Source organism: Daldinia caldariorum (genome assembly GCF_022478825.1).
Source record: "Daldinia caldariorum strain CBS 122874 unplaced genomic scaffold F4812scaffold_16, whole genome shotgun sequence".
NCBI lineage: Eukaryota > Fungi > Ascomycota > Sordariomycetes > Xylariales > Hypoxylaceae > Daldinia > Daldinia caldariorum.
The window spans coordinates 838373-864569 of record NW_025953052.1 but is presented as its reverse complement, the minus strand read 5'-3'; the positions used below and the strand labels follow the sequence as shown (position 1 = coordinate 864569).

The 26197-nt window shown below is 47.5% G+C and overlaps 10 protein-coding genes across 10 annotated transcripts; 5 read left to right on the top strand and 5 right to left on the bottom strand.

Moving 5' to 3' along the window:
- Window positions 1-1193: 1193 nt before the first annotated feature.
- On the top strand, window positions 1194-1883 carry F4812DRAFT_462123 (uncharacterized protein; the record flags this gene model as incomplete). The annotated part of the gene is made up of 3 exons (XM_047937984.1): window positions 1194-1223; window positions 1286-1430; window positions 1480-1883. The coding sequence occupies 3 exons, from the start codon at window positions 1194-1196 to the stop codon at window positions 1881-1883; spliced, it is 579 nt and encodes a 192-aa protein (XP_047787595.1).
- A 594-nt stretch (window positions 1884-2477) lies between these two features.
- Window positions 2478-3885, top strand: F4812DRAFT_138883 (RBP11-like subunits of RNA polymerase). Its single transcript, XM_047929615.1, has 5 exons — window positions 2478-2798; window positions 2870-2961; window positions 3024-3100; window positions 3165-3725; window positions 3827-3885. The coding sequence occupies exons 1-4, from the start codon at window positions 2616-2618 to the stop codon at window positions 3338-3340; spliced, it is 528 nt and encodes a 175-aa protein (XP_047787594.1). The 5' UTR covers window positions 2478-2615; the 3' UTR covers window positions 3341-3725; window positions 3827-3885.
- F4812DRAFT_138688 (NADH dehydrogenase, alpha subcomplex, subunit 6) lies at window positions 3458-4414 on the bottom strand. Its single transcript, XM_047929610.1, has 5 exons — window positions 4247-4414; window positions 4096-4157; window positions 3827-3973; window positions 3604-3714; window positions 3458-3511 (listed from the first exon to the last, which is right to left on the bottom strand). The coding sequence occupies exons 1-5, from the start codon at window positions 4287-4289 to the stop codon at window positions 3500-3502; spliced, it is 375 nt and encodes a 124-aa protein (XP_047787593.1). The 5' UTR covers window positions 4290-4414; the 3' UTR covers window positions 3458-3499.
- Window positions 4415-4525: 111 nt separating this feature from the next.
- F4812DRAFT_440313 (cell cycle control protein cwf14) lies at window positions 4526-5514 on the top strand. The gene is made up of 2 exons (XM_047935148.1): window positions 4526-5050; window positions 5127-5514. The coding sequence occupies exons 1-2, from the start codon at window positions 4742-4744 to the stop codon at window positions 5268-5270; spliced, it is 453 nt and encodes a 150-aa protein (XP_047787592.1). The 5' UTR covers window positions 4526-4741; the 3' UTR covers window positions 5271-5514.
- Window positions 5515-5623: 109 nt separating this feature from the next.
- F4812DRAFT_462119 (uncharacterized protein) lies at window positions 5624-6489 on the bottom strand (the record flags this gene model as incomplete). The annotated part of the gene is made up of 2 exons (XM_047937983.1): window positions 5624-6043; window positions 6106-6489. 2 exons carry the CDS (start codon window positions 6487-6489, stop codon window positions 5624-5626), a joined length of 804 nt encoding a protein of 267 aa, XP_047787591.1.
- Window positions 6490-8070: 1581 nt separating this feature from the next.
- On the top strand, window positions 8071-11463 carry F4812DRAFT_462118 (uncharacterized protein; the record flags this gene model as incomplete). Its single annotated transcript, XM_047937982.1, has 5 exons — window positions 8071-8108; window positions 8202-8315; window positions 8375-9252; window positions 9323-11332; window positions 11381-11463. 5 exons carry the CDS (start codon window positions 8071-8073, stop codon window positions 11461-11463), a joined length of 3123 nt encoding a protein of 1040 aa, XP_047787590.1.
- Window positions 11464-13022: 1559 nt separating this feature from the next.
- On the bottom strand, window positions 13023-15538 carry F4812DRAFT_440301 (Ribokinase-like protein). Its single transcript, XM_047935147.1, has 4 exons — window positions 15092-15538; window positions 14284-14742; window positions 13687-14188; window positions 13023-13618 (listed from the first exon to the last, which is right to left on the bottom strand). The coding sequence occupies exons 1-4, from the start codon at window positions 15396-15398 to the stop codon at window positions 13579-13581; spliced, it is 1308 nt and encodes a 435-aa protein (XP_047787589.1). The 5' UTR covers window positions 15399-15538; the 3' UTR covers window positions 13023-13578.
- On the bottom strand, window positions 15524-17268 carry F4812DRAFT_440297 (translation protein SH3-like domain-containing protein). The gene is made up of 4 exons (XM_047935146.1): window positions 17121-17268; window positions 17021-17057; window positions 16250-16839; window positions 15524-16186 (listed from the first exon to the last, which is right to left on the bottom strand). The coding sequence occupies exons 1-4, from the start codon at window positions 17130-17132 to the stop codon at window positions 16061-16063; spliced, it is 765 nt and encodes a 254-aa protein (XP_047787588.1). The 5' UTR covers window positions 17133-17268; the 3' UTR covers window positions 15524-16060.
- Window positions 17269-17447: 179 nt separating this feature from the next.
- Window positions 17448-19061, top strand: F4812DRAFT_138466 (uncharacterized protein). Its single transcript, XM_047929608.1, has 4 exons — window positions 17448-17803; window positions 17913-18028; window positions 18109-18615; window positions 18680-19061. Exons 1-4 carry the CDS (start codon window positions 17758-17760, stop codon window positions 18965-18967), a joined length of 957 nt encoding a protein of 318 aa, XP_047787587.1. The 5' UTR covers window positions 17448-17757; the 3' UTR covers window positions 18968-19061.
- Window positions 19062-21133: 2072 nt separating this feature from the next.
- F4812DRAFT_138382 (kinase-like protein) lies at window positions 21134-24359 on the bottom strand. The gene is made up of 5 exons (XM_047929606.1): window positions 23443-24359; window positions 23176-23375; window positions 22964-23123; window positions 22166-22904; window positions 21134-22107 (listed from the first exon to the last, which is right to left on the bottom strand). Exons 1-5 carry the CDS (start codon window positions 24205-24207, stop codon window positions 21299-21301), a joined length of 2673 nt encoding a protein of 890 aa, XP_047787586.1. The 5' UTR covers window positions 24208-24359; the 3' UTR covers window positions 21134-21298.
- Between the last annotated feature and the right edge of the window lie 1838 nt (window positions 24360-26197).

Genomic DNA, 26197 nt, shown 5'->3' with positions numbered 1-26197 from the left:
GATAATTATTATCTGCTATGAGATGGTCTCTGGTACGGCCGGACTTCTAACCGGACCAATGCACGACGTTCGGAGGGAAGCGTGTGTTCTGTGGAGATGAGGGGCTCGAGTGCTCGGAAGGATCTATAGACTTCTGCGCCGTCGTCCTGCTTTCCTTTATCGTAACGACGATAGGATGCTTGCTCGTAGTAATTACTCCAACTTCCTTTAGCCGACAGGTATTTACCTCGGGTTATTCACAGATATTGTTACTCTCAAATCTCAAATCCTGCTAAGTATCCCACTTACATGCAGAAGCATTATATATGAAACAGCGCGCTACAACTATTAACGGTAGCTTGTCAGACTGGAATTATAACCCGAGATCTGTGGCGTAAGTTGATAGGTACTCATAACAACTTTGAAGCTGTACTTTTCTTACCATGTAACTTGGCCATATGCGTCATAGGCTCTCATCAATGTCATATGGCGTTTGCTTGTAAGTATGTGTTCATGTTTAATTCTTTTAAAGAGAGGAAAAATAAACTTAATTGATTATGCCTTATAGCTTTATAAAGTTTACAAATCCATTATTTATATGGAGGAGAGATAAGTTTTGTCTTCCGTGTTTGAAATAAGCTTCAAGCTGCCGTGCGTATCCAAATTGTCGGGTCTGGTGGATCTTTCTTAGTTCCACTAAATTTGTCTTTAAGCCGATCTCAGCACAAAAATCTAAATTCGAAAGAATTTAAACTCAGGAACAAGACTTTTAGATTACTCTATCGCGAAGATCTAAATAATTACATGAATAGAAAACATAATGGTTGGATTCCATGTTTTACAATATACAGTACACTATAACGCCTTTCTGAGAAGAATTGAATGCTAGGCTTTCAGACCTTAGACCTAAAAGAACGCAGAGCTATTTGCTTCATTAGAGCTTTTGTTCCCCCTTGAGGCACAAACTTATAAAGCAACGAAGCTAGGCATTATATATCAGATACCTACATAACATAACATATAAGAAGTCTTATGTCGTTTGTCCTGCAGGCAGGTAACTTTTCAACTTATACACTTCTCCCGCTTAGTCAACTCAGCCTCCACGCAGCCACGTTAACTATCACTTCGGAATCTATATTCATCACCCAAGTGCGAGACATTACGACTCTTCCATTAGATACGGGATTCCGATGGCTACCTCTTATGACACGAAGATGACAAGCCCGGATAACCTCCAAGTCTTTGTGAGTATATTTAAGATGATCAAGTACCCATATATGAACATTGCCTAATAAACTAACTCTAGCATCATTTCCCTGAGCTGCCCATTGAAGTGCGGCTGATGATATGGGAATACAACTTGCCGGAACCACGTATTTTGAATATCCAACCTAAATTCCTGACACCTCCCGAACGCCTGCTAACTCTCGCCGCCACCGTGAACCCTTACGGTAAATGCGTACCTATGTAGTACTCCCACCAATCTGCACATATGCAGAGAGTCGCGAGAAGAGGCTATGAAGCGATATGAACCATTCTTTGATGTTCGAGCGTATATGGATCCTTCAAGAGATATATTCTCTACTTTGGGCAGGAGTTTGCGTGCTGTTACGGGGTACCCGTACGAGGACCCCGAGGATTGGCTCGAAGCTTTCGTCTGCCAAGCCCACCCGGAAGACCTAGCCTGCGCCCGTCATATCGCCATCGGGAAACGAAGCGCTTATGATATACATTTGCTATTACCAAAGGATAGACCTCGAAGTGAGGATCGGGCAATTGGTGAAGTACATCAAAGGGCACTTCAAAGTTCACAAACCTGGAGCGGCTGTTCTTTATCTGCGCTAACACAGGAGAGGCTAAACACGCCTCCTTTATGTTACCAGCACGAATCCCTCCATGTCTAGGTATTCCAGAGACCGGAAGAAACCCCGGAACGAACCCCGGAACGCGCTAATCCGATGGCGTTTGGGAAATGGGCAACAAATCTAACTCAAGAGGTCATCCGTAAGGATTCAAATCTCTGTCATGATCACACTTGCGCGGGGCTCGACATAAGCTGTTGGGCGTCGGTGTTTGGGATTAGCGCTGACCATATAAGGCTGTTGTGCTAATAAGGAATAAGAGCAGAATAGATTATAAACGCTAATTCTAATATTTAAGAACTGGCTGCATCAACTGACTGTCACTATACCTACATGCTTCTTTAGATCAGAGAATAAGTGGCCAGTAAAATAATACTTTCGTGCTTGTGACTACATGTATCATGTATATCTACCTTGAATCGCAAAGGGGGGGGATGAAGGAACTAGGTACCTCCTATGCAGGTGAAGTTTATGGAGTCAATCCAATGACGGGACCTGCCCAGAAATAGCGGCGGCGCGGAAAATCATCGGACCTCAGTATTTTCGACCAGCCAATCATGTCCGTTCTACGGCAGCTAACCTTAAATTTTATCGTTAGAGCTTGACCAATCGCAGACCCCACCGAAATTCTTGTTGGAGTACATACACCTTCGCCAGTAAAGTTGCGAATAAGCCGATATAAGTCGTGAACCGTCACTGTTACTTTTTTTCCCCTTGGACGTTTACCGTAAATACCAACCGCTGCAGGTTTTGTATTGCATCGCACCGCACACTATGCCCGGAAGAACGAAGACTCGCGACGATGCGCCCGAGGAGGTAGACGCCTCTATGGAGGACGCTCCCACCTCAGCGCAACAGCCTGCGGAAGAGGAGAATGGCGATGCTATGCAGGAGGATGGATCGGAAGGCGAAGAGGACCCGTTTGAGGAGGAAGAGGAACCGCAGCGAGTTAGAATTGTGCGTCTGGGTATCATCGCATAGTGTGCACTGGAGCGGACAAAAGTTACTAACGGAATGTTGGGATACAGCTACCTGGATCGTCTGAGACGGCCGCTTCGTTCGAATTCCTGAAGGAGGGCCACACGCTCGGCAATGCTCTGCGATATATAATTATGAAGAAGTGCGTTTCGAAATTCTTTTTCTTGCGGGCGCAAAGCAACTAACTAGATGTAATAATCATAGCCCGGACGTCGAGTTCTGCGCGTACGCCATCCCCCATCCCTCCGAAGACAAGATGAACCTGAGAATCCAAACATACGGTGAGAGATACCTGCCTTACCATCCGTATCACCTTCCCTGTGTTTAATACTGACTTGCTTGCAGACACGACAACCGCCGCCGCCGCGCTCGCTAAGGGCCTCCAGGACCTAGAGGATCTCTGCGACGTCGTTGCCGATGAGTTCTGGACGGAGCGGGAGAAGTTCGAAGCAACGCCGGAGCAGGCTCGCAAGAGGCGGGAAGAAGCAGAGCGAAGAAGACAGGCAGCACAGGCTAGTTAAAAGAATATCTCGGGAGACATCATGGAGAGAGAGAGAAGAAGAAGAATGGCATTTGCGGCGTCCGGAGTACGTATGATAGATAAACAACTTTCTTAGGTCTAGGATCTTGATTTTTTTCGGGTCTTGCTATGTACAATACAGCGGGACGATACCCCATATCTAGTTGCGACCCTGAGGCACTGTTAGCGGCGAGATTTCTCTCTTTTTCTTCTTCTCTTTTACTAGCGGTGTCGTAAACAGAGAGAGAGAGAGACTTGACTTGCCTCTAAGAAACTCTGCATGAAGTTGTTCGGCAATCTGTTGGCCCCTCGGAAATGTTCGCTGGGGAAGTAAGACATGACGTGCGTAGTCTGCTTCCAGTAGTTCATGGTTTCCTGTCGTATACATATATCTTATTCAGTAATGCTCCATACAAACGAACATATCGCACACCCTTCTATTATCCGGGACAAGTCGGCATTTCATAACCGTCTGTGCACTACTGACCTGATATTCGGCGTTGTTCTTCACGAGGAGCACATCGATCACCGGTAGCTTGTTGACGTATCTGTGGCGCTCGAACTCCTGTCGCATTTGCGTGCGGATGACGGAGACCGGGAAGGGGATCGAGTACATGGTCTGGATTTCAGGTGCCTAGAGAATCATAACTTGCATAAGCTTTCTTTCCTCCCCCTCTCGTAAAGAAACAAACGACAACAGGCGTCCCATTCCAGCAATTATTCGTTCGCTCCGGGGCTGGGGGCAAAGGGCCGTACCGCTCGTATCCATTCCCGATAAGCCGCCAGGACTCGTCGCTTTGCGTCGCTCCAATTGGCCGCTATACAGTAGACGATATTAGCAAAGCAAAGCGAAGCAATATAAGGAAGGGAAACAAGAAGGGTTGCTAGCTGTAAGGTGTATACTAACACGTCCGCGTCGTTCGCGCGAATTGTGTGGGTGTCACCGCCATGATAGGTGAGGTAATGCTCCTTGACGGTAGCGTTTGAGGTTCATCCGATACTTCTTAGCTTCTTAGCTTCAATCTCAATTGTTGCTGAAAGCGAAGGTGGGAACATTGAACTGAGCCTTGGGAAGTTGGGCTGCATTAGCCACACAAGCCACACTAACCGACTAAACATTGATACATCATGTCTCGGTGTACCTGGTCATTTCCTCTTAGTCATCTTGCATTAGCTAACCCGTACAATTTTAGAGTCAACATCGCCTCCAACTCGGAAGGCTTCGTTCTTTGTACATATAATTCTCAGCCTTGCCCCACCACCCTGTCCAAGTTGTTTACTCTTCCCAAAAGTCAGCAATCCGGCATTTTATCGAGCGACTCGATTTCTCCGAAAGCCCTTATTTTCGACGCTTAGTTTCGACACGGTTATTACCACTATCATCACAACAACAGCAACAACAATGCCGCCAATCCGATCGCTGGGCTCGTCGCGATCCAAGAAGCCGCCCGCCGGGTTCGAGGACATCCGGGACGACCTGGAGATCTTCGGCATCAAGATGAAGGACGCGCAGAACACGCCGACGCAGAACGTGCCCAAGCACCAGGCGCAGTGGCCCATCTTCCAAATCGCCCACCAGCGCAGCCGCTACGTCTACGAGCTCTACTACGAGAAGGAGGCCATCTCCAAGCAGCTCTACGACTGGCTGCTCAAGAACGGCTACGCCGACCCCATGCTCATCGCCAAGTGGAAGAAGCAGGGCTACGAGAAGGTATGTACATGTGCATCACTTTTCTTTTCTTTTTTTACAAGTAGGGATCCGTTGCTAATTCTGGGGATTGTCTTAGTTGTGCTGCCTTCGCTGCATCCAGACCAAGGAGACCAACTTCCAGTCGACGTGCGTCTGCCGAGTGCCCAAAGCCCAGCTGAAGGACGAGCAGGACGTCCAATGCGTCAGCTGCGGGTGTAGAGGTTGCGCTTCGAGCGATTAGTTTCTACGTATGACGGGTCTTTGTTTAGTAAAGAGTTTTCACGCAACTGGGTTTGGGCTTTTGTGGCATAACGGGCGTTAGGGTTCATTTGACATATATAAACATACTGGTTTCCGGCATCACTATAATACCTATTTGGGAGTACGGGCGAATCCGTTTCAAACTGCACGATATCACGAACTTCTAGGGAAGATAATGGAGTAGGCTTATAAAAGGGCTCAAATTCAGAAGGCATCATCACGATTGGGCTGTAATATCATTCGTATGCAATGCTACTGCTGAGATTTATACTCGTCATCTCGTCATTGTCATGTCTTCGTTTATCGTTCTCGTTCTCGTCCTCGTTTGTCACATTACTGTCTTGCGAAGCCTGCTATTCCTCTTCTGTGGCCAAAGCGGATGCTTGTAGGGATGAACCGCAGTGCCGACATAGCACCAGCTAGGTCTTCCATTTCTGTGTCTGGGGCCTCAGCTGGAGGGGGGGCCGCCTTTGGTACTTCCGCCTGTGACTCTTGGGCCCCTGAATTAGGCGTTTCCGTTTGCCGGAGACTCTGTCTTCTTCCTGCTGTTTTTGGACCGCTACCGTTGGTTGTTGTAGAAGATCTGCGTCGACGATGCCCGCTTTCGATTAGTAGTGATTGTCTTCCATCCACACCGTCCCTGGTAACAGCGAAGAAGTAGTTTTTCGGGTACATATGCTTGTCGATGAGATGGTTCCGTCTCTTCTGAGGGGTTCTGCATTTCCGATCACAGCCCTCAACAAAACAAGAGTACTATATAAATCGTTAGTTTCATCTTTAGTTCAGCGAAGTTTAATATCCTCGAGCAGTCTTACCGTGTGCTCGCCCTTCTCTCGTTTCACGGCGGCAAAAGCATCGTGCCACTCTTCGATGTGCACGTTTAGTAGGTGCTCGGACGGGAAGTTCTTCCCGCATTCTACGCATCGGTTCGTATGCGTCCTGTTGTGGTGTGCCTCATACTCCGTATACGTCCTGAACGATAGCACATCTCGATGAGGGGGCAGAGAGCATTTCATGATGAAGGTACCGTTTTCGTCGTCGGCGTCGTCAACGGCTGATTCGTCAAGCTCTGTGATTTTCGCCGGCGGGAGCCTTTCTACTTCCCTTGGACTTGCGCTGTTCGATATCTTCCCTGAGCTAGCTTCGGGTTCCGGCGACGATACTTGTTCGTCTTCTTCAGGCTCGCGTGAGCGCTTCATGTTTGCTTTTGCAGACGTTATTTGGAAAAGATTGGGGTAGATTTACATTAATAGATATAGTTCCTAGTTACTTTAGGTATCCAAGAAATTTGGATTTGGTAGCAGATAAAAATATCGGGTCTTCGCTTGCTTGGTCGTCGACGGTCTTGAAGATGAGGTCAAGTCTGTGTAAGTAACAAAGTAACTTGGTGGGGTCATGAAAGCAACTGTACTGTACATCCAAAGAACTCGACGGTTTGAATAGCTCTAACTCTTACAGTGCAATGTGATTAAAATAGCAACGGTAAGAACTTAGATACTCGTAGCAAAAGACATAAACAAAGCCATAAACTTCAAATCAGCACATAAGATTATTAAAAGCCCAGCTAGTTAACAAGTCACAAAGTTTGGTGACGAATGTTGGATGTGGACAATGGGGAAAAAGAGTTGGACCATTCTCGACGGAGGCGGTCAGTGGGGTTTCTAACTGCAACTCGTCGATTCCGTAAAATGCCAAGTGGGAATTTCAGAACTGGAAGAGAAAAAAAAGATTGATCTGATTGATCTGATTGATCTGCCGCATGGAGTTTACGTCGTGTGAATCCCAAGCTCGGTAGCTGCAAGCATACATAACATAATACCTTATATACATGTACCTTAGGTAGCTAGGTATGAAACCTTGTATAAAAGTGCCAAAAAAAAGGACCCCTAAACTAACCCGGGGTTAGCAATGAAGGGTCCGTGTATAGGTAGTGAGGTAGGCACCTAGTTGGGTAGTGTGTTGTACCTAAAAAGATATTGTATTGTACAATAAGTACCTAGGTACTTTACTTTAACTTTTGCTGGACTTGAAATATTCTGGGAAACATTTTTTAAGGTTCAATATTTGCTGGGTAGCCCTGCCTGTACTACAAGTCTACAACCAGTCCTTGGGCAGGCTCGCAGATTTTAGCACATCATTGGCGTGCGCCGACCCCGTCCCAGCATTTTTACCATCTACCTACCTCATTACAACTTTATGAGCCCATCCAGTCGCCTCACCCTCCATTCATTTATTCATTTTCATTCCTCACCTTTACGCCTCTCCCCTTAACCTTACCAAAGGTTTCTGTTTTTTTTTCTTTGCTCTTTTCCCATAGACCTCCGTGGGTTGGTCTATACGACGCTGTTTGTTCCTAGCCGCAGACGTAGTATTTTCCCAAGTGCTTCTGTCTGCGCCTACGGTTTCTAAGCTTTATTCTTTTTCTAGCTATTTGGATCGTCTAATTCTTAGTACTGGGCATCTCTTCTACGAGGCATCCCTTCTTTCGAACAACTAACCGCCAATGTACGCGATATCGTACTCCGAGAAAGCTATCTTTGCCCAATCCTGTACGGCGCGCCTTAATTGCCTCCCGTCGCACGCTTCGAATTATGGATATCCACCGCATTCTCATGCCCGGTTCGAGTTCGTGTGATCCTGTTTCTCGGCTGTGAGCTGTCGCAACAGTTTCCCAGTCACATCCAAACCCCGCGCCCCAGGGCGACGGCGACTTAATACTACTATTATAACACACCTCGACATCGCATATACATAACGATCGTATGCCGTCTTCCTTCACAATGGAGAGCCCGCGAGACAAAGCCAGAGCGAACTGGGGGTATGTCTATGTTTGTTAGATGCGCCAGTTTTGGAATAGTTTTTTTTAGTTGCTTTTTTATATATATATTTTTTGGTTAACAACCCATGGCAGGGAAGCCCAGAAGATCCGCACTGATATAATGGCAAAGATATCGAGCCTGAAGAAAGAACGCGGAACTACAAACACTACCTCTGCTTTTGACGAGGTTGAGCAGACGATGGCCGAGTATGAGTTCCCCCTCCGTATCGTATTATTACTACCGGAGGATATTAATACTGCTTCAGATTTCGTCTAGCTTGTATGAATGTTATCAACCATGACTTCGAGTATGCAGCCACCAAGAATGTCGAGCACTTTCTGTGGCATGCTCATACCTTTCTTAATGGAGAGTACCGAAAGGTAATGAGCCGTCTCTTGGCGCAGAACCAAGTTGTCGTGAGACGGAAGCTGGAGAAACAATATCGAGCATTTCTCAGGACATCCCAATCGTTTTACAGAGTTTATATTCAAAGACTGTCTGAACGATTCTATATCCCGCAGCTTCACCAAGTCGCGCATGGCACAGATATCGAACCGGAGAGGATTCCTTCTCCCGATTCAACTCCTCCTTCTCGGCTTCGTGCTATGATTCTAAAATCATGCCAGATCACTCTGGTTCATCTCGGTGACCTAGTCAGGTACCGATGCCAGATGACCGAGAAGCTTTCTAGTTCAAGTACGAACTTCGATAAGGCTTTGGAATATTACGGTCTGGCAAACGCCGTTGACCCTGACGATGGCTCTGCCCACCATCAGTTGGCCGTACTATACCAACTTCAAGCACGGCATATTGATATCGTCTACCACTTCCATCGTTCAATTTGTATCGCGAAACCCCACCAACTAGGGTTTGCAAACCTTGAACGAGAATTTAAGGGGTTGGAGAATTCTTCTGTTGCTCGCAAGGGACCCAAAGATCCGAATGAAACCATGGTCACCTGGTTCCTCCGACTACATGCGTATTTCTTCCAAGGAGAGCCGTTTTCTCAGCAGTCTGAATTAGAAGAGGAAGTCTTACATCGCATAGAGATGGCGGTGAAGTCTGATCCTGACGACGCTATATTACGCAGAATGACTTTTATCAACATCGCAGCGTATGACGTCGCTCTAGAGAAGGTAACGGGTAAGTTTACCTGGAGTATCCCTTATTTTTTGGGATGATCTATATGCTGACTACAACCTACAACGAAAAGCTTCTTGGACAATGCAGGGATCACAATCTGCCCAATTTCTACTGCGATTTAATATTCGTACATTTGTGGTTCTCCTTCGAGTCCTTAAGGCGGGTCTACTTAACGAATCCGCAACATCTCCATCTTCCCAGGGGCAAGGCGAGAACGGCGACAGTGCCGAAAGCCCTATCTGCTTTAGCCAGCTCTTAACGCGGCTTCTTCCTTTTATCCGTATCTATATTTCATGGATTTACGTTTCTCAGACCGATACCAACAAGTATCGGGAATTTCTGGAGCCATATGTCAGTGATGTGTACGGACTGCTTGCCGACACGCTGACTCTACTCAACGCGATCACTGATCAAGTTGCTGCCACAGCCACATCTAGGTATCTACTACCGGAAGATGCAGAGGCGCTTGGACTTAGGCCATTTGCAAATGAGAACCTGCCGTTATTTATTCAACCAGGTGACTTGCTAAGCCCAAGCTCACCCAAGAAGCCTAAGTCTCGTAAGCCCCGTCAGAGGGCTTCTGGCTGCCAATACCGGCCTGATACGGAAGCGGTTTGGCGTATTAGAGACATAGTGTATTGTGGTGTTTTATTGGCCGAGAGCCTAGGTTGCCCACTCATTCTGGCTCTTAGACAGCACGAGGGACGGGATATAGAATGCTGGGACTTTACCGACAAAACTCCCGAGAAAGTTCCCGCGGGTGAAGCGATCCTGTCACGTATGCTGAAGAAGCTTAGAATTGGCAACTCGAAAACCAAGCCAAAGGATTTGGTGCGGAACGACATCGAGTCTTCGAGCCCAGATGTCGCTGTAGCGAATGCAAAGCAACCCTGCGAAGATAATGGCGACTTAGACCTCGAACCACAACCCCAACCTGATAAAGGAAAGTTGGCCGAAGCTAAGTTTTCACTTCTTGATACAGATCTGAGTGGAGATAGTGAAATGGTCAACATGGTGAATAAGCTTCTAGATCCCGTTGAAGACAGTAGACCACAATCGAGTCGAACTCAGGCTGACACGACTTACGGCATGAATACCACTACGGCAAACGAAGTTTTCGGCCAATTGGGCGCCAATTCTGAGCATTCTTCCGCACAGCCTTCTCCGGCATCTAAACCCATTACTAGTCTTCCATGGCGTTATTTCTATAAACCTACTCCGCACCGTTCTGCCAGTCAATCTAATAACCAATTACCCCCCGATGGCGACTACATACCTAGGAGTGCTCACGGCCAACTGGACAGCCTGGAACCGTCGTCTTATCTCAACGGCCTAGCTACTAGTGTACAGCAAGCTCAGGTTTACGACAAACCGGGAAACCCCATGGCACCCTCGCCGGCCTTCAATCGTCATGAAAGTAGAAATTCTCGCGACTCGCTTGAAGCGTCGCGGCACGCAGTCCTTGATAGTCTGACGTCCGCTCTGTATGCGCAGCATGGGTTAGACCCCAACGACATGCCATCTTCGGATAATTTTGCGAACCGAGTGGCTGCTAGTCCCTACTTAGGGCCACGAGGATCTACGCCTGGAACCTCAGGTTCTCCATACCCCCCAGCGTCCAGCTCGCCTTATTTAAGCAATCTCGGGCTGAACATTGGCACGACTTCCATGGAACGTTCTGCTAGCCAATTTGCGGCCATGTCTAATCCTCAAAGCTCGCCTGGATTAAGCTGGTCTAACAAGCCATTTGGAACTTATGGTGGATTTCAAGATGCTTGCAGCCCCGCCCCGAATGCATCGAGCCCTGCCGGCATTGACTCAGCCGCAGTTTTACCTGTGGGAGCCAAGGGCACAATTCCCAGATTCAAGGCGCCTGGCCCACCTACTCCAGCCCAACAACCACAATCACCTTGGTTTCAAGAACTTACGAAAAGCGGTTCAACCTTGGCCTTTTCACACCCGAGCAGTCTCTATGGTGGCACTCCTGCCGTGCCTCCTGCCGGTCTCCCTAATATGACCTTGTCTAACGGCAGTTATAATGCCAGTACTCCTTTCGGCCATCTCGGGACAGGATACAACAGTAGGTATATTCCTACGCGCCACTATAATTAAGCTAAGAATGCTTTAGGTACTGAAGATGAGCCTTACGATTTTAAACGCCAGCTCTCGGGGTCCGCACCGCTTAAAAGTCAGAAACAGCGTCCCAAGTGATGGCTTCCACCGGCATACTATCATGTCCACTGTTACTATGTAACTGGACTATAATGCACGAGTATTGCTTAAGAAACATTACGAAAGAAATAGCTCAGCCTTATTGTCTCTTCCATGCCTGACTACTTTTTAGAATCCGTGTTTCCGGATACCGATTTACAGCAGACTGGACCGCGGGTTAAGAGTTTTGCGTTTAAGTAATAGGGCCTCTGTCAGTTCGACATTTACTATCCATGCATACTCTTCCTGATGTTTGCCTTTGTCATAAGGCGGCGTGGTTCAGAGAAGTCAATGCTCGGGGCATCGACGGTGTTGTACACGGCAATATTAATACATCATGTAGGTGATACAACCTGCGATGGTCGCTTGTGCGTGGCCCTTCATACCCCCGGCGGAGGATGCTGTCCACAACGTAACGGGACCCCAAAGCCGTGGAAAGGGGACACCGTGGACGAACAGTGAGATAACGGATGTTATCTAGCTTGAGGATGGGGGATCTAACGCCTGACACGGAGAAGAAGGGTAGACGACTGGCATGAGAAACTCACGTCGCCAACGTTACAATCTCCTATTTTATGGTTATCGATGATTATGCAAGCAAAATAATGGGTTCAGTACTCTTCGTACGCGTCTTTATTCGTTTCGGTATCTTTCTACATCTGCTTGAGATCCAGCGCAGCTCACCCAGCATGCCACATTTCCCCTCAAGACTCAAACTACTTCCTGTAATGTTCACAATAGAGTTACACGGAAATGAGCAAGAGTTGGAATCCGAGAACTTTGAGGGGTAGAACAATACCAGGCCCTCGAAAAGAGAAGATGGTCTGGGGGGCTAATCACCGTATTGCGGCACTTGCTGGGTAAGTACTCTTGCTATTCCATACTATACTCAGATATCTATCACGAAAATAGGGGAATTCTGATAGATTCTAGATCCTGAAGCTCTAGTAGCATATCAACAACAGCGTATTCTTTCTTGTTCGATTAATACCAACCACCATTTTTGCTTGGTTACTTTACGTGTGCTGTTTTTTCTATTCTTCGGTCTTTTGCACTCAGCCAGCAGGGAAAATATGTTGCGTTGCGTTGCGTTGGGTAATGAATGCAATCCTCGCTATAATAAATAAGGCCTTACTTAATCTACTTGATCTCATACACGTTTGATTATAAGAATCCTCACCACCCCCTTGTTTCAGTGGATTCTGTCTCGCGTCTCGAGTCTCACAGTTAGCTTTCTTGTTCCCTTCGCCTCAGCGGTGGTGCTTATTAGCTTAATGGAGAAGATTTCCGACCTTAGCGGCGTTTTTTTTAAAAAAAAAAATTTGAAGGAAACCCTGAGTAGCAAATGGATAATTGTGACGAATTGTTGTTTCGGTTTGTTTCGTGAGGGCTGATAATGAGTCGTGTGAGGGAGGTAATTAGTTCGTTTAGAAAACATCAAAAATATTAATTTGGCATACCCCGAAAGCTTTAATACCTACCTAGAAATTTCATGCCTCCTTTTTTTTCCACTTGCAACATATCACATCACATCACACTCCATCACAAGTTCATGCATGCATGTATTATCACTTCCGTGATCGTAAGACATAGTTTTGATTGTTCTATGTGCGTATATACGAAAGGCAACTATCGACGTATCGACATTGCCAACCACTCCCACCAAGCACGCAGCTCTTCGAGCCACACTGATGAACATTGGTGGTGGTGATGATGATGATGATTTACAGAAACAACAAGAGATAAGACAAGAAAATATGATGTCCTCCAGTTGTTGAAACCCAGCAGATACCTTTGTAAAAGAAGAAATAGGGGGCGAAGATACCTAACCTATCTCGCATTTCTCCTTACCACATATATCCTTTCCTTCTTTCTTTAGTTCGCTTCGCTTTTTGCAAATGCAGCAGTTAAATGGACCTCCCCCGCCTGTTGAAAAATAATAAGAATAATCGTGATCTTTCTACCTACCCCATTTCCCTATCCTAATTTTCTTCCCGAGAACGCCGACCTTTGCGCCAAGTTGAGTAACGACAAAGCTGTTTGGTGTTGCCACCGGGGTGTTGTTGGTTGGTATGAGCAGGTTCTTTACCCCTGCCGTCTCAGGAGGAAATTGATCTACGAGGAGGGTTGGTAGGTCTGCTTGGGGAAGGGGTATCTACAATTCCAATTAGTTTTGTTATGACGTTGGATAAGTATGAAAATTAATAGGCATGGGTGACTTACGAAGGTCCCAGTTCCTGGATGCTCAGCAGTGCGAGCCACTGGCCCATATCGACACTCTCCTCAAGGGATTTGCCCTGGACGAGACCAGCCACGAAACCACCGGCGAAAGCATCACCAGCGCCGTTCGTGTCGGTAATCTTGGAAGCGTCGATGGCGTGTACAGGGAACTCCTTGACTTCATCCTGGCCCTGGATAGCGACGACGGTGGGCTGGGTGCCCTGGGTGATAACGGCAACACGGGGCTTCTTGGTGTTGGCCTTGGGCAGGTTGGCTAGGGCCTTGGCGATGCCCGCAACGTCGGTCTCGGCGACGGAGAGGGAGTGGGATTTGGCGTAAGCAGCGGCCTCAGACTCGTTGCAGATCACGTAGTCCCAGTAAGGAGACGATGCGTCGAGGGGGTCCTTGAAGAACTCGGCAATGAAGGGGGCGCTCATGTTTACGATGAACGTCTTGTTGTTGGCGGCAGCCTCTTCACCGAGAGCCTGGATAGCAGGAGGGCAGACTGGAAGCTGTCCGTTAGTCTGTGTTATATATATTTATATGTCTGTCTGCTTGTATGTTTATTATACAAACAGAAGGGAAAAGGGGTCTATATACCGGTGAAGTGGAAACCACCGACGTAGTAGAATTCGGCGTTCTTGACGAGTTCCCAGATCTTAGGGCTCTTGAGATGGTCGATGTCGTACAGGTTAGCGGCAGCAAGGTCAGTGACCAAGCTCCTGTTGTGGCCAGTAATAATGGCACCGCACCTGCCGGTAGGGGTGTTGGGGTCGACGCGGTATTCAACCCTCAGGCCGACCTGCTTGACAGCATCACGCAGGATATCGGCATACTTGTCGTTACCAACACCACCAAGGTAGACGACGCTGTTCGGGGGGAGAATGTAGGCGGCTCCACGGGCGGTGTTCTGGGCGGCACCGCCAGCAATCAGCTTGGCATCGTAGTTGTTCAGCAGCTCCTCGTAGAGAGGAATGTGCTCGGGAGAAGCCAGGATCGCATCGTTGGCCTTAAGGTTGTACTTCTTGAGGAGTTCCTCGTTACCTTGGGCCTGGATATCTGAGATCGGCCCCGACATATGTTAGCGTAAGCTCGGCCGAAGCGGCAGTAAGGGGGGTAGGGGTAGTTATTCGTGAGAACAGGATGAGAAAAAAAAAACATGGCATCACAGGGGATTTCCAATGTCATGATTTTTTTTTCTGGTAAAAGCTGAAGCTATATTCTGCATATAGCTTCTCATACAGTCTAGTATTCTTAGAATAGTAGTACTATTGCTTCCTCCAGCTTCGAGGCACTATTCCGGTGCATTTGCTGACCGAAGCTCGGATTTCGACTCTTCACCCCTCACTCCTCCTCTTAAATGTCCAATTGAATGTCGCAATTTGTTTAAAATTTAAAATCAACTCACCCAGAAGAGGGTTCTCCAAAGCGAGAAGCACGTATTCCTTATTAGCGGCCATTGTAGATTTAAAGCGTCGTCGTGGTGCGGCGGTAGGTGTGGTTGTTGATAGAAGTGGAAAGTTCGGGGGTTGTGTCAAGGTAGAAAGACCCTTATTTTGGCGGGGTGAGATTTTATAGCAGAGCGGGACACCTGCACAGGCACAAGCGTAGGAAGCGACGTGGGCGGTGTTGGTGGGGTTATTATTATAAGACCGCAGCGCTTTCGAGATTGTCCGAGGGATCAACCCGGAAGGAAGGCAGGTGGGGAACAACATCCTCTACCTAACCTCTAGGCTCTTACTAATAATTATAGGTAGGTACCTCTAGGTAGGTATCTGTTGAATAAGAACGTATAAACTTTAAAAAAGTACCTAGGTAGGGAAACAATAACAAAATACGATAAGGTTAGAAGGAGGTATTTTGACTAACCTAGAGTATTTATGTATGCAACTTTTATCAACACTAATCCCCATCATATGATTAGGCTGTTTATAGATACATAAAACGCTACCAACGAAACATACGGTTCCAATTCGTCAACCATTGTCACGCGAGACAACTCTCTTTTTTTTTGGGATCGGGAATTCATCTTTTTGGAATACCTAGCATCTCCACTAAACCATATGGTTGTTGTTGTTTTTTACGAAGTATGCCTTTTACCTAGGTAGGTACCTGATACCTAAAGGTACTTAATTATCATCATCCTACATAATGCAGCAAATCCTTCGTAATAGCTCTCCATCTCCAGCTTTCACTAATTTCACGAAAGGGATGACAACTTGGAAAATAATATGCATATGTGCAGAAAGGATCTGATGCCGGGTACTTCCATTGAGCCTATCTCATATCGTAGCTCGCCAAGTACCTAGAGAGATGCAAAGTGCAATCAAGTAAAACTCCAACCGCCGTGATGAACCATGACCTGGAGAACCCATTTTTACTCCTTCGTCTTCTGGGTACCACGCAGCAGACCCGTCCGTCTGGCCGCGATGAGACCCGCCTTTTGACCTTGCGCCGCCCATCGGGAAATAGTAGAGGCTTTACCGATGTGTTGATGGTTACCCTAAAGAGCAAAGTCTGCGTTAGTATCAAGAAAAAAAAAACAACAGATCCGGATTCTACTTACACCACCGTGAGGATGGTCGACAGGGTTCATGGCAACACCACGAGTCTTGGGCCAGCAGTTTCGCTTGACGGCGAACTTATGCTTGGCGCGCGAGGCCTTCAGGAGGGGCTTGTCTGTTCGGCCACCACCGGCAACGATACCGATCATTCCTCGAGAGCTGCTGGAGACAACCTTCTTGGCACCGGACGGGAGCTTGATTCGGGTCTTGCCCTCATCGGGGTTGTGGCCGACAACGGTGACGTAGTTGCCGGAGGTACGGCCGAGAGCGCCTCGGTCACCAACCTTCTCCTCGACGTTGGAGATAACGGTACCTTCGGGCATGGAGGAGAGGGGGAGGACGTTTCCGACGGTAAGGGCGGCGTTCTTGCCGGCGTAGATGAATTGACCCGTGTACATACCCTCGTTGGCGATGAAGGTCTCGGTGACCTGCTTGAACTTGTAGGGCGATCGGAAGACGACGCGGGCAAGGGGAGCACCACGACCGGGGTCGTGGATTATATCCTTGATAACTCCTCGTACGTAGCCATGTCGCTCAGCGTAGTCGAGGGATCGAAACTTGGCCGGGGCCTTGCGTAGGTGGGTGTTGGAGGCTAGAAGAAGAAATCAAAGGTAAGTCGAAAATATTCGTAGAGAGCGTAGAGCGAAGAGCGGAGAGCGGAGAACGTGTATAGCGTGTAATGGAAAGAAAGAATAATTCGGTCGCAATCGATTGCAAGTGTGTGGTGAAAATGTTGGGTTCTTTTTATATTATTTTCGCGTCGAAATACTTACTAAAGATACCGCCGTTACCCTTTCTCTGGTTACGAATCTATTTACCCAATATTATTAGTCGCTATAATATCAATTAACGTAAAAGCAGTGTCAAACATACCACGCGACCCATGGTGACGGTCTACCTTGCGTAATTCGTGAAAGTTGAAGAGAAAATGGATGTTTGGGTGGTTTGGGTAATTGAAGAAATTTGGAAGAGGCACCCGAAATTAGAGAGCCGATAATTTTCCCTTGATGCAGAAGAGATTGTGTGGGTTGCGGGCTTAGCTGCTTGACCCTAATCGCTTCGAGTACGTACCTTTTTTTCTTTTAAGCCCCAGCTGCACAGCCACAGATATCTCGCACGGCCGCAGCAAGTAGATGATTGATGACCCACATATTAAAGCCTGCACGTGTGGTCTGTCCGCATGAGAAAACGACGCGCCGACCCCTGCCACCAAGCTCCAAGTTCGCGCTCTTTTACAAAGACAAAGTTCATTCCAACTCGACGCATAATTAATTCACTTCCGACCGTCAATCAACCTCCTTCTATCAATCACCTCCAACTCGCAACATTTCTCACGAGATAACTACCTTCCGCGGTCTTTTTTTTTTATAGAAGCATACCGATTTTAATCTTTAACGCAATAGCCCTTCTTTGCGAAATAATTAAAAAAAAAACATCCGCCTATTTCTGTTTGTTAATCGCATCTCACATTCCGTTGTAAAAGGCTTTACGATATCTCTAAGTTACGACGATGGCGAAAGAGCACGCCGTCGAGTTCGAGAAGATCATCAACGCTGGTAAGCTATCTCTACCGAAGAGTTGAAATGGCTTGGAACATCAGTTGTCAATTCATAGTATCGATATAAACGGGGAGCTTATCAACTAATACTCAATTGGGTTAACTAGGCCGAGAGCGCAAGAAGAATGAAGCTCTTGCTGCCCGTATCTTCAAGAGAGATAACCAAAGGCGGGCAAGCGCACCCGCTGCCGGTTCTCTCGCAAGCAGAGTTGGAGTGAAGAAGGTATGATGGCACTGCTTCTCGTCATATTAATAGTTATAGACGGTTGAACGATGCCATGCTAAAATACCCCATTTGCAAAGCGAGTATCATCGGTCGCGCGTTTTCCAGCCGGCGATATCAACGGCGAATGGACTCACGACCTTCACAATGCCCAGAAGAGCACGAGAGGACAACAGGACCCTAACTCGCTAGCCGCTCGAATCCATGCGCCAGGCACTGCGCCGCCTCGATCGCGAAATGCCCCGCGAAACGCACGGTCAAATCGTGCATCCCGACTCGCTAATGCTTACGAGCGTACTAGGTCGTCGCCGGGAGCTGCGCAACAGCATCTCAATGTGAATTCGGCACCCGCACAGTTTCCGGTACAAGGCATTACCATCCGAGGCCTTGCAGGGCCGTTTGCTGTCATGGCGCAGAACTTCGCACCGGGAACCACAGCCGCCGATATAGAGAGCGCCATGACGCCGGTCGGTGGGATCATAAGCAGTTGTCGACTAATCAAGACACATCCTATCGTGATAGCCGAGATAGTTTTCGAGAGCAAAGAGGGTGCAGACCGAGTAATCCAGACCTTTAACAACCAAACGGTAAGTCTTCGGGAATCTAGCTAGTTAGAGTATGTCATGTCCAGTAAACTAATAAATGTAATAGGCCGATGGCAGAACGCTGCACGTATACCTAAAGCCTGGTGGCTACCGCCCTGCACCGCCTACTGGGCCGCGTGCTCAGCGTGATCATGAGACTCGATTAGCCGGCAATAATATTGTCGTTGATGGATCGATGGGTTTTGATGACCCGATGGAGACGGATTCGCCCGGTAGCGGCTATTCTAACGCGGGCGGCGGCCTGTACAGTGACACCATGGTTCCCACAAGCCAAGCTAACGGCACCGGCGGCAATACTAGTCGCAGGGGCAGAAACTTCCGGTCCGGGAGGTAGGACCACGGGTCAGAACCGGACGGTGCTATGAGGTATTATTACTATGAGGGCGCCTATCATAATGAGCCTTCGTCTGGCCACAAACACCGGCAACGGCGGGCCGATGATTTTTAGTAGATGTAGCTCCGCAGCAGAGCGCGAGGAGGGGCGATACTGCCAGTATAACCGACTAAGAGAATACCTAGACTCACTTGACGAGACAATCATTAAAGAGTAACGAGATGGACGTCTCCGTAAGACTCGCAATACCTCGGAGGCGATACGAACAACGGAACGGAGAGAGACCGCATATCCTGGAACGAAGTACCTCATATAGACAGGACGTAGAAGCAAGCGTCTTTGGATTGGGGTTATTCATTATTACCTAGCTGATTTAGGCATTGCACCATTACCGCCACCATCACCACCACCGTCATGTCATCATCACCATTAGTAACAGTAGTAGTACCTTGGATCCGAACGACGAGGGAAAAGGAGACAGAGAAAGAGATATTCATATCTCTAAGGCGGTGGTTAGTTAATACGGTCGACCCCCCCTTTTCCGGGTAACGAATAGGCTCAGGCGCTCGGGAGGCTGTTTCGGAGCACCACTTCTTATTATTGTTGTTGTAATAGGCTGCTTATAAGCTGGATTATGTAGACAAGTGTTAACGAGACGACTTTATGCTACGAATCAAATCACGGCGGCTCTATTCTAACGTTGGTGCCTTCGTAGTGTTGGCTGGGTATTTGCTTTCGTCGTAGTGTTGCTTTACATCAAGAACTACCTAACATCTCTAACCTACAAAGTTGACCGAGGCGTAAGTAATGCGACGGACGTTATTAATAAAACTGTACGGGTCGATGTATGTATGGATACCAGGTATATAAAGATGAAGTATATGCCAACATCGTAAGGTAAGTCCTTAAATTTGTAATTGCTTACTCTTACTCTAACTATAGCACCCCCTTCCTACCTTAGGCACTTACACGTTTCTTTAACCATCCCCTATCCTATCCCCTTATCCTCCTATCGCACCCCTATTCCGTAAACCACGCAACATACAAATCGCAATCCCTACCGCAGTCAGTTCGACCGACTTATGTAACCTAATAAGTACATAGTACAATTCACTCTGTCACCCAACGAGTCAACTTATTCGTACTCAACTCACCACCACCGTCACCATCATCATCACCATCATCGTGGGAAACCCCCATATGTAGGTATGCATTTCATAGGTATCATACGCAGCAGCCTAGGTAAGTACGTAATTTTGAACGTACGCACGAACAAACAATACAAGCAAATAAGAGCGCCTTCTACAAAGCGCACCTGGCCACAAAACAGGCAAAGCAAAAAAAAAAAAAAACAGCCAAGTTTCATATCCGACCATCCCTAATCCGCTTCGTTCGCATTCCGAATCTCAGAAGAAGAAGAAGAAGAACACAGCGAAGAAGAAAAAACAAGGATTAAAAAAGGAACCCCTAAGGAAGTTGGGTTATCACCCCCACCCACCCCCCTTGCCATCCATCCATTCATCCATCCATCGACCATCCTTGTTCTCTCGGAGTTTGTACTATAAATCCACCCCCCCTTCCCCCCCGACTTTCCTATATCGCTCAGCCGGTATTCTCATCTACCCCTGACGTAACTAACACGTTTACCGCGGTCGGGCCTCGTGTCAGTGTCTAGTTATAGAGAGAGAATTCCGTTGAGTACTTAGAGGCCTAACTACCTCCCGCGTAGTATTAGAATGACTAGGACAAGAACCGGATCTAAGCTTCTTCATCTATGACCTCCCCCCTCCTCTTCCTCCTCGGACCACATCGAGCGAAGCAAAGACGATTCCTCCTCCCTACACAGCCTACTCGGGAGTTTTTTTTTGGGGGGGGGGTTCTTTTTTCTCCTGGGCTTCTTGTCGTAGCAAGTATTCTCTCGTTGATAATCCATTTCCTTGTGTCAAAGTAGAGCCTATCTGTCGAGCCTCCCAATGCTATATGCAGCCGAAATGTCATCATCTCCAACTGTAGTTGCGCAGCGAAGAAAAAAAAGGAAAAAGAAAAAAAGTAGACTTTTTGGGCAATCTAGGTTGCACCCCTATGTTCTTGTGGGTATCATACACGCCTGTAAAAGTTCGCGCCGGCGAGCTAACGCGGAACAGGTATACTAGCATCTGAAGGATGATGAGTCCTTCCGGGAATTTCGCTGCTGCCAATCTAGCAAGGACTGAGAGCTGATCCTAGAAATTTGGATTCTCGTCAATAGGTTGAGGTTGGCTGTGATGGCCTCAACGTGGATTGACATACGTGGTTCTGCTCTCGGGAGACTTAAATCGCATAGTGCATCCCTCAAGCCCATGGACTTTGACCCCCGCCTCCCATGAACCCTTCCTCCAGTGTCCTTTCTTCCAGATTACGGATGAAGTCACGATTACTTCTAGTTGTAGCTCCTCTCTGCGACCTACTATCTCTCCTGCCGGCTACCCTACCTGCTCCAGGGTCTGTGAGACCTATCCCTTCGGCGGGCGGCGGATAGTATGCAGGACTCGGTTGCAGTCGGATGGGTTGACTTGGATCAAGGTGACTAGCAACTCTCTGAATCGCTGCGGGGATCCCACTCTGCTGCTGATCCATTGTCGATGCGCGCTGGCGACCCGCTCGAACCGTAGCTTGTTGGTATAGGTTCGGTTGCGGTACAGCAGCGTAATTCGCGGGCACCATTTGCGCAGCTTGGCCCATGGGCATTTGGCCATAGGACGACTGCTGGGCGGAATAAGGGGGTGGTGCCCCTGAATGACTACCGCTAGGCGTGTACAAGCCATTGTTTTGGTACATCGAAGGTTGTCCATGCTGTGCAGCTGGATATTGGGGGTTCTGCATGATATAAGCTCCCTGAGCAGCTGCCTGAGCCTGGGCCTGCGCTTGTTGCGCTCTTTGCTTGCTAAGCTCGGCAGCTTGCTGCTGCTGTTGGGTTCCAGGAGCTGGAGAGCGATTCAAGGAGCTCGACTTCAGGTTCATCGGCGGTACAAAAGGACCTGTGAACTTCTGCTGAGTAATGAAGGGGTGAAGTTTCGCTTGTTGTGGCGACCACCTTTCTAGAGGGCTAATAGTCAGTAGTCCTCGCACGAAATCAATAAACGCAATTCGGTTGTTCATTTCTATATTATACAGATTAGCATGATCAACAGTTGGTCCAGCTGGAAGAGGGTTCCGTACCTCGTTCGATCTCGTTTGGCTTCATGTTCTTTCGCGGCATGGGATATGATTTAATAATCTCCGGTAGCGTACTGGCTTGGAAGTACTTCTTGCTAGGTTGTTCCTTCGTTCCCCGCTCCCGAGAGTATTGTTCCATGCTCTTCAGGTGGTACGTCTTTCGACCGAATTCATCCTGCCTCTTCTCGAAGAAATCGCCGGCTTGTTTACCGACCTCAATCATCCAGTTGGGGGGATTTCCAAGCATCTCGACAATTCTCGAGACTTGGTTATATTCGGACGAACCCGGGAATAATGGCAGACCTAAAAAGAGTTCGACCACAATACAACCAAGTGACCACATGTCGATTGCGGAAGAATAGGGAAGACCTAATAATACCTCCGGTGATCTGTAAAATCGCGACTGTATGTACGTGTATACCGTCTGGCGCTCGTCACACGCTGAGCCAAAGTCGATAATCTTGATAATGGGACTCTCAAGATTCTTTAGTAAGATATTCTCAGGTTTGAGATCGCAATGTATTAATCGCGCCTTGTTGAGCAGGGCGAGACCATTAAGGAGCTGCTGGGCAAATACTCGGACGAGTGTCGTGCTTAGACCTCGGAATTGGTTCTGCTTGATGAGCTCGTACAGATTGACGCTTAGAAGTTCAAATACTAGGCAAAGATGCTGTCGGTGGATAAATGTGTCCTTGAGTCGTAGTAGGTGGTGATCGTCGTTCTTGTCGAGTTTCGTGTTCAACTACGTCACTCATTAGCAAAGGCAAAGCTTGATATAAATAACTGAGACGCAGGTCTTACCAAGTCTAAGACGGACACCTCCATCATGCTTTGGTTAAAATACGCTGTCCTATTTTTGATGACCTTGACAGCGACAACCTCTTGGGTCTTCAAGTTCTGGCACTTGACAACCTGACCGAAGGTGCCTTGTCCAAGCACATCTAAGATAAGATATCGATTCCTAGAGAGTGATTAGCAATGCTTCCGATAGGAGAGGCTGGGGTAAAACATACTTGTGGCCGGCTTCCTCCGAACCTAGGATGTCATTGACGTATAGAATATAGTCGCTATCTTCATTATCGTACCCATCGTTCTTAGTTCCCTTGCTCGGTTTAGTCAGCACCCGACGGGGATTGCGGGAAGATTCATATTTGAAGTTAGGGTTGCATATGCGATACGTCGCGGGCAGGTGGACGGTGAGGGCTTGGAGAGGCTATAAAAGAAAATAATTGGTTAGAATCTACGTCCCGGGGGTAAATACTCGATAGTAAGTCTCATACACTTATAAAACCCCCCTCGGGGTTTGCGCGACGGAACGGCGGCTGAGCATTGACCTTGGGTCGCAAATCCGTCACGGCCCCGATCTTCTTAAACTGGGGCACGGGCTTCTTCTCGACAGGCATGTTAGAGGTGGGCTGCAGCGTTCTCCTCGGTGATTTTGGGTCGTTAGCGTAGGTTCCGTCCAGAGGCGTAACTGCAGACGAGGGATAATTCTCTTGTGAACCGGGATAGGTTGTAATAGAAGGTAGCTGAGGATTTTGTCGGCCGTAATAAGGGCTCTGAGACTGGTATTCAGCCCGGGTAGGTGACTGGCGCTGAGTGTGGGGCGCAGAAAACTGAGCCTGATTTGTCGCAGACTTAGATGCATACGGCGATGTTGGTGACAGCACTTCCATAGGCGAATATCGTTGAGCGGCAGCTGAAGGCTCAGACGGCGAATGGAGATTTGAGGACCTGCCTCCAGAGAGATGCGACTGATGGTGAGGGCGCATAGGATATTTCATGCTCCCGTAAGGGTCATGAACATCCTGCATAGGAACGTCACCATTGTTATCGCGTAACTGCGGGGTGGTGATAGGCGAGGTCACGCTCTGTTGAGGAGCATGCGAGTTTATCGCACCTTGGTACTGATCGTACTTATAACCAACCGGAGGCTGGACTTGAGCAGGCTGCTGAGCATATTCCCTACTCGAACTCATTTGACTGCTACCGTTGTACCTTCGAGAACCGCCAGCGGCGTCGGAATAGCCCTGCCATTGATCCATGGCGTTCGGGCGGTAAGGAAAAGAGAGACGGCAAATTCAGCGGGGGTTGTGGCGATGGCGAATAAGTTAGGTCGAGTAAATATGAATTGGGTGGGAGGGTAAATCGATATGGCCAATTCCGGCCAAAGGGATTATTGTCGTCAAGCTGTCCTTCTAAGTTGCAACACGGGCATTAGCAAAAAAAAAAAAAAGTTGTGAGCGAGCAAAGGGCTCACTAGAATTCGGGCTTGGCTAACCAGGCTTGATGTTGCTGACTTGTTCAAGATGGTTTGGACCAAGTAACAAAAAAAAGGTTGGCCGAAAATGGGGAAAACAAGGATGACGAATGGGCGAGGGCTGCGGTTCGTACCCAAATGCGATATACGGGAGAGGTTTAGTCTAAAGAACGGTTAGGATTTAGGTATTCATGATGCGAATCTAAATAGATGGCATTAGGAATCTCCGGGGCTGCGTAGTTATTCACTTTGGGCAGCCCTTTCGTTTGTTGTTTGTTCCTTTTTTTATTGAGGATGTAGAGAAGAAAATAAAAAGAAGGGGAAAAAGAGGAGACGAAAGAGAGAGAGAGAGAGAGGATAAGTTAGAAGCAGATTGTGTCGTGAGGTTTGGGGATTGGATGGCGGGTACGTCAGGACAAGAAAGTGAGAATCTGAAAAAAAAGAGTGGAGGGACAACATCAGGTAAGATAAGCCATGGGTAATAGCCCGTGAGGTAGTAGAGGTAGTAGTAGGTGGTGACCTGCAGCTAGTACCTAGGTAGCTACAGTAGGTAGCAAGAGTGGCTACAATAGCTTTAGGTACAGTTAGGTAGTTACAGTATAAAGATGAGGTATAAAAGTAAAATAACAAGTAACTAACAAATATTAGGTACTTACAGATTTGCGTAAGTTTGAGCTATGTCTCTTGTATCTTTTATGTACTTGTATTGTTGTATGATGTATCTCAGCTTTTCTCAAGTAAGGTATGTACTACATATACTGTCATAGGGAGGCAATTGGGTGGGTTGGGTACCTACTAATTAAGGCACTGAACCATAAAGTGAGGGCAATACATAGTACGGCAGGGGAATCGGATTGCCAAATATCCACCTTCATGTAGCACAGAAGCACAAAGGGCATCCATCGCTTGAGACGTTTAACGAATTTTAAAGGGCTACAATTACGGCAATAACAGTCTCTTTGAACGTAAGGTTCCTTCTTTACCTCCTGCCTTCTTTTGCTTTTGCTTCTACCTAACAGACCTGCCTACCTACCTAGGTACCTAAGATCGAACAAGATTCGGTATGCGTACCTAACCTAAGGTAGGTACCTACATGTAACTTGTGACTTACACGTAACCTTAGTACATGTATGTGTGTAAACCGATACAAACCCTGTAAAAGACATAACTAAAGAAAGGGTTATAAAAAAAAAACATAAATTCATAACAAATACGGTATAGCTCATATTAAACATTACAATGGCTTTTCCAACCGGTCGAACGATACCCAATTGTTTACCTCATTGTTCTCTTTCAAGCGCACTATTTTAGAAGCAAGCCCAACCTTGCCCCTACGCAACAACTTTTTCAAAACAAACAGTAGTTCACGTTGCGTGCATTAGGTAGTTACAGTGGTAACCTACTCCTTGTGCGAGGCCTGGAGTAAGAGGGTCACATAACAAACGGAATCAGATGCATGCTACTGCAATGGAGATTGCGGGACTGCCATCAGGATTGGGAATTACCTGTGTTAGGTATGTACTTTACATTATAGTACATCCTAGGTAGGTTAGGTATATAACAGGATTGTATTGTGTTGTAACATCCAAATCGGCAATCTATTTTCCACCACGATATTCTTCAACCACTCAAAAACTATCCCAGCAAGTAACGCCCCCAAATAACAGCGACGAAAACGAAAAAAAAAAAAAAAAGGGGGGGGGGGGGGGGGGGGGGGGGGGGGGGGGGGATGTGGGGGGGGGGGGGGGTGTTTAATGAAGAAAAAAAAACTGGTG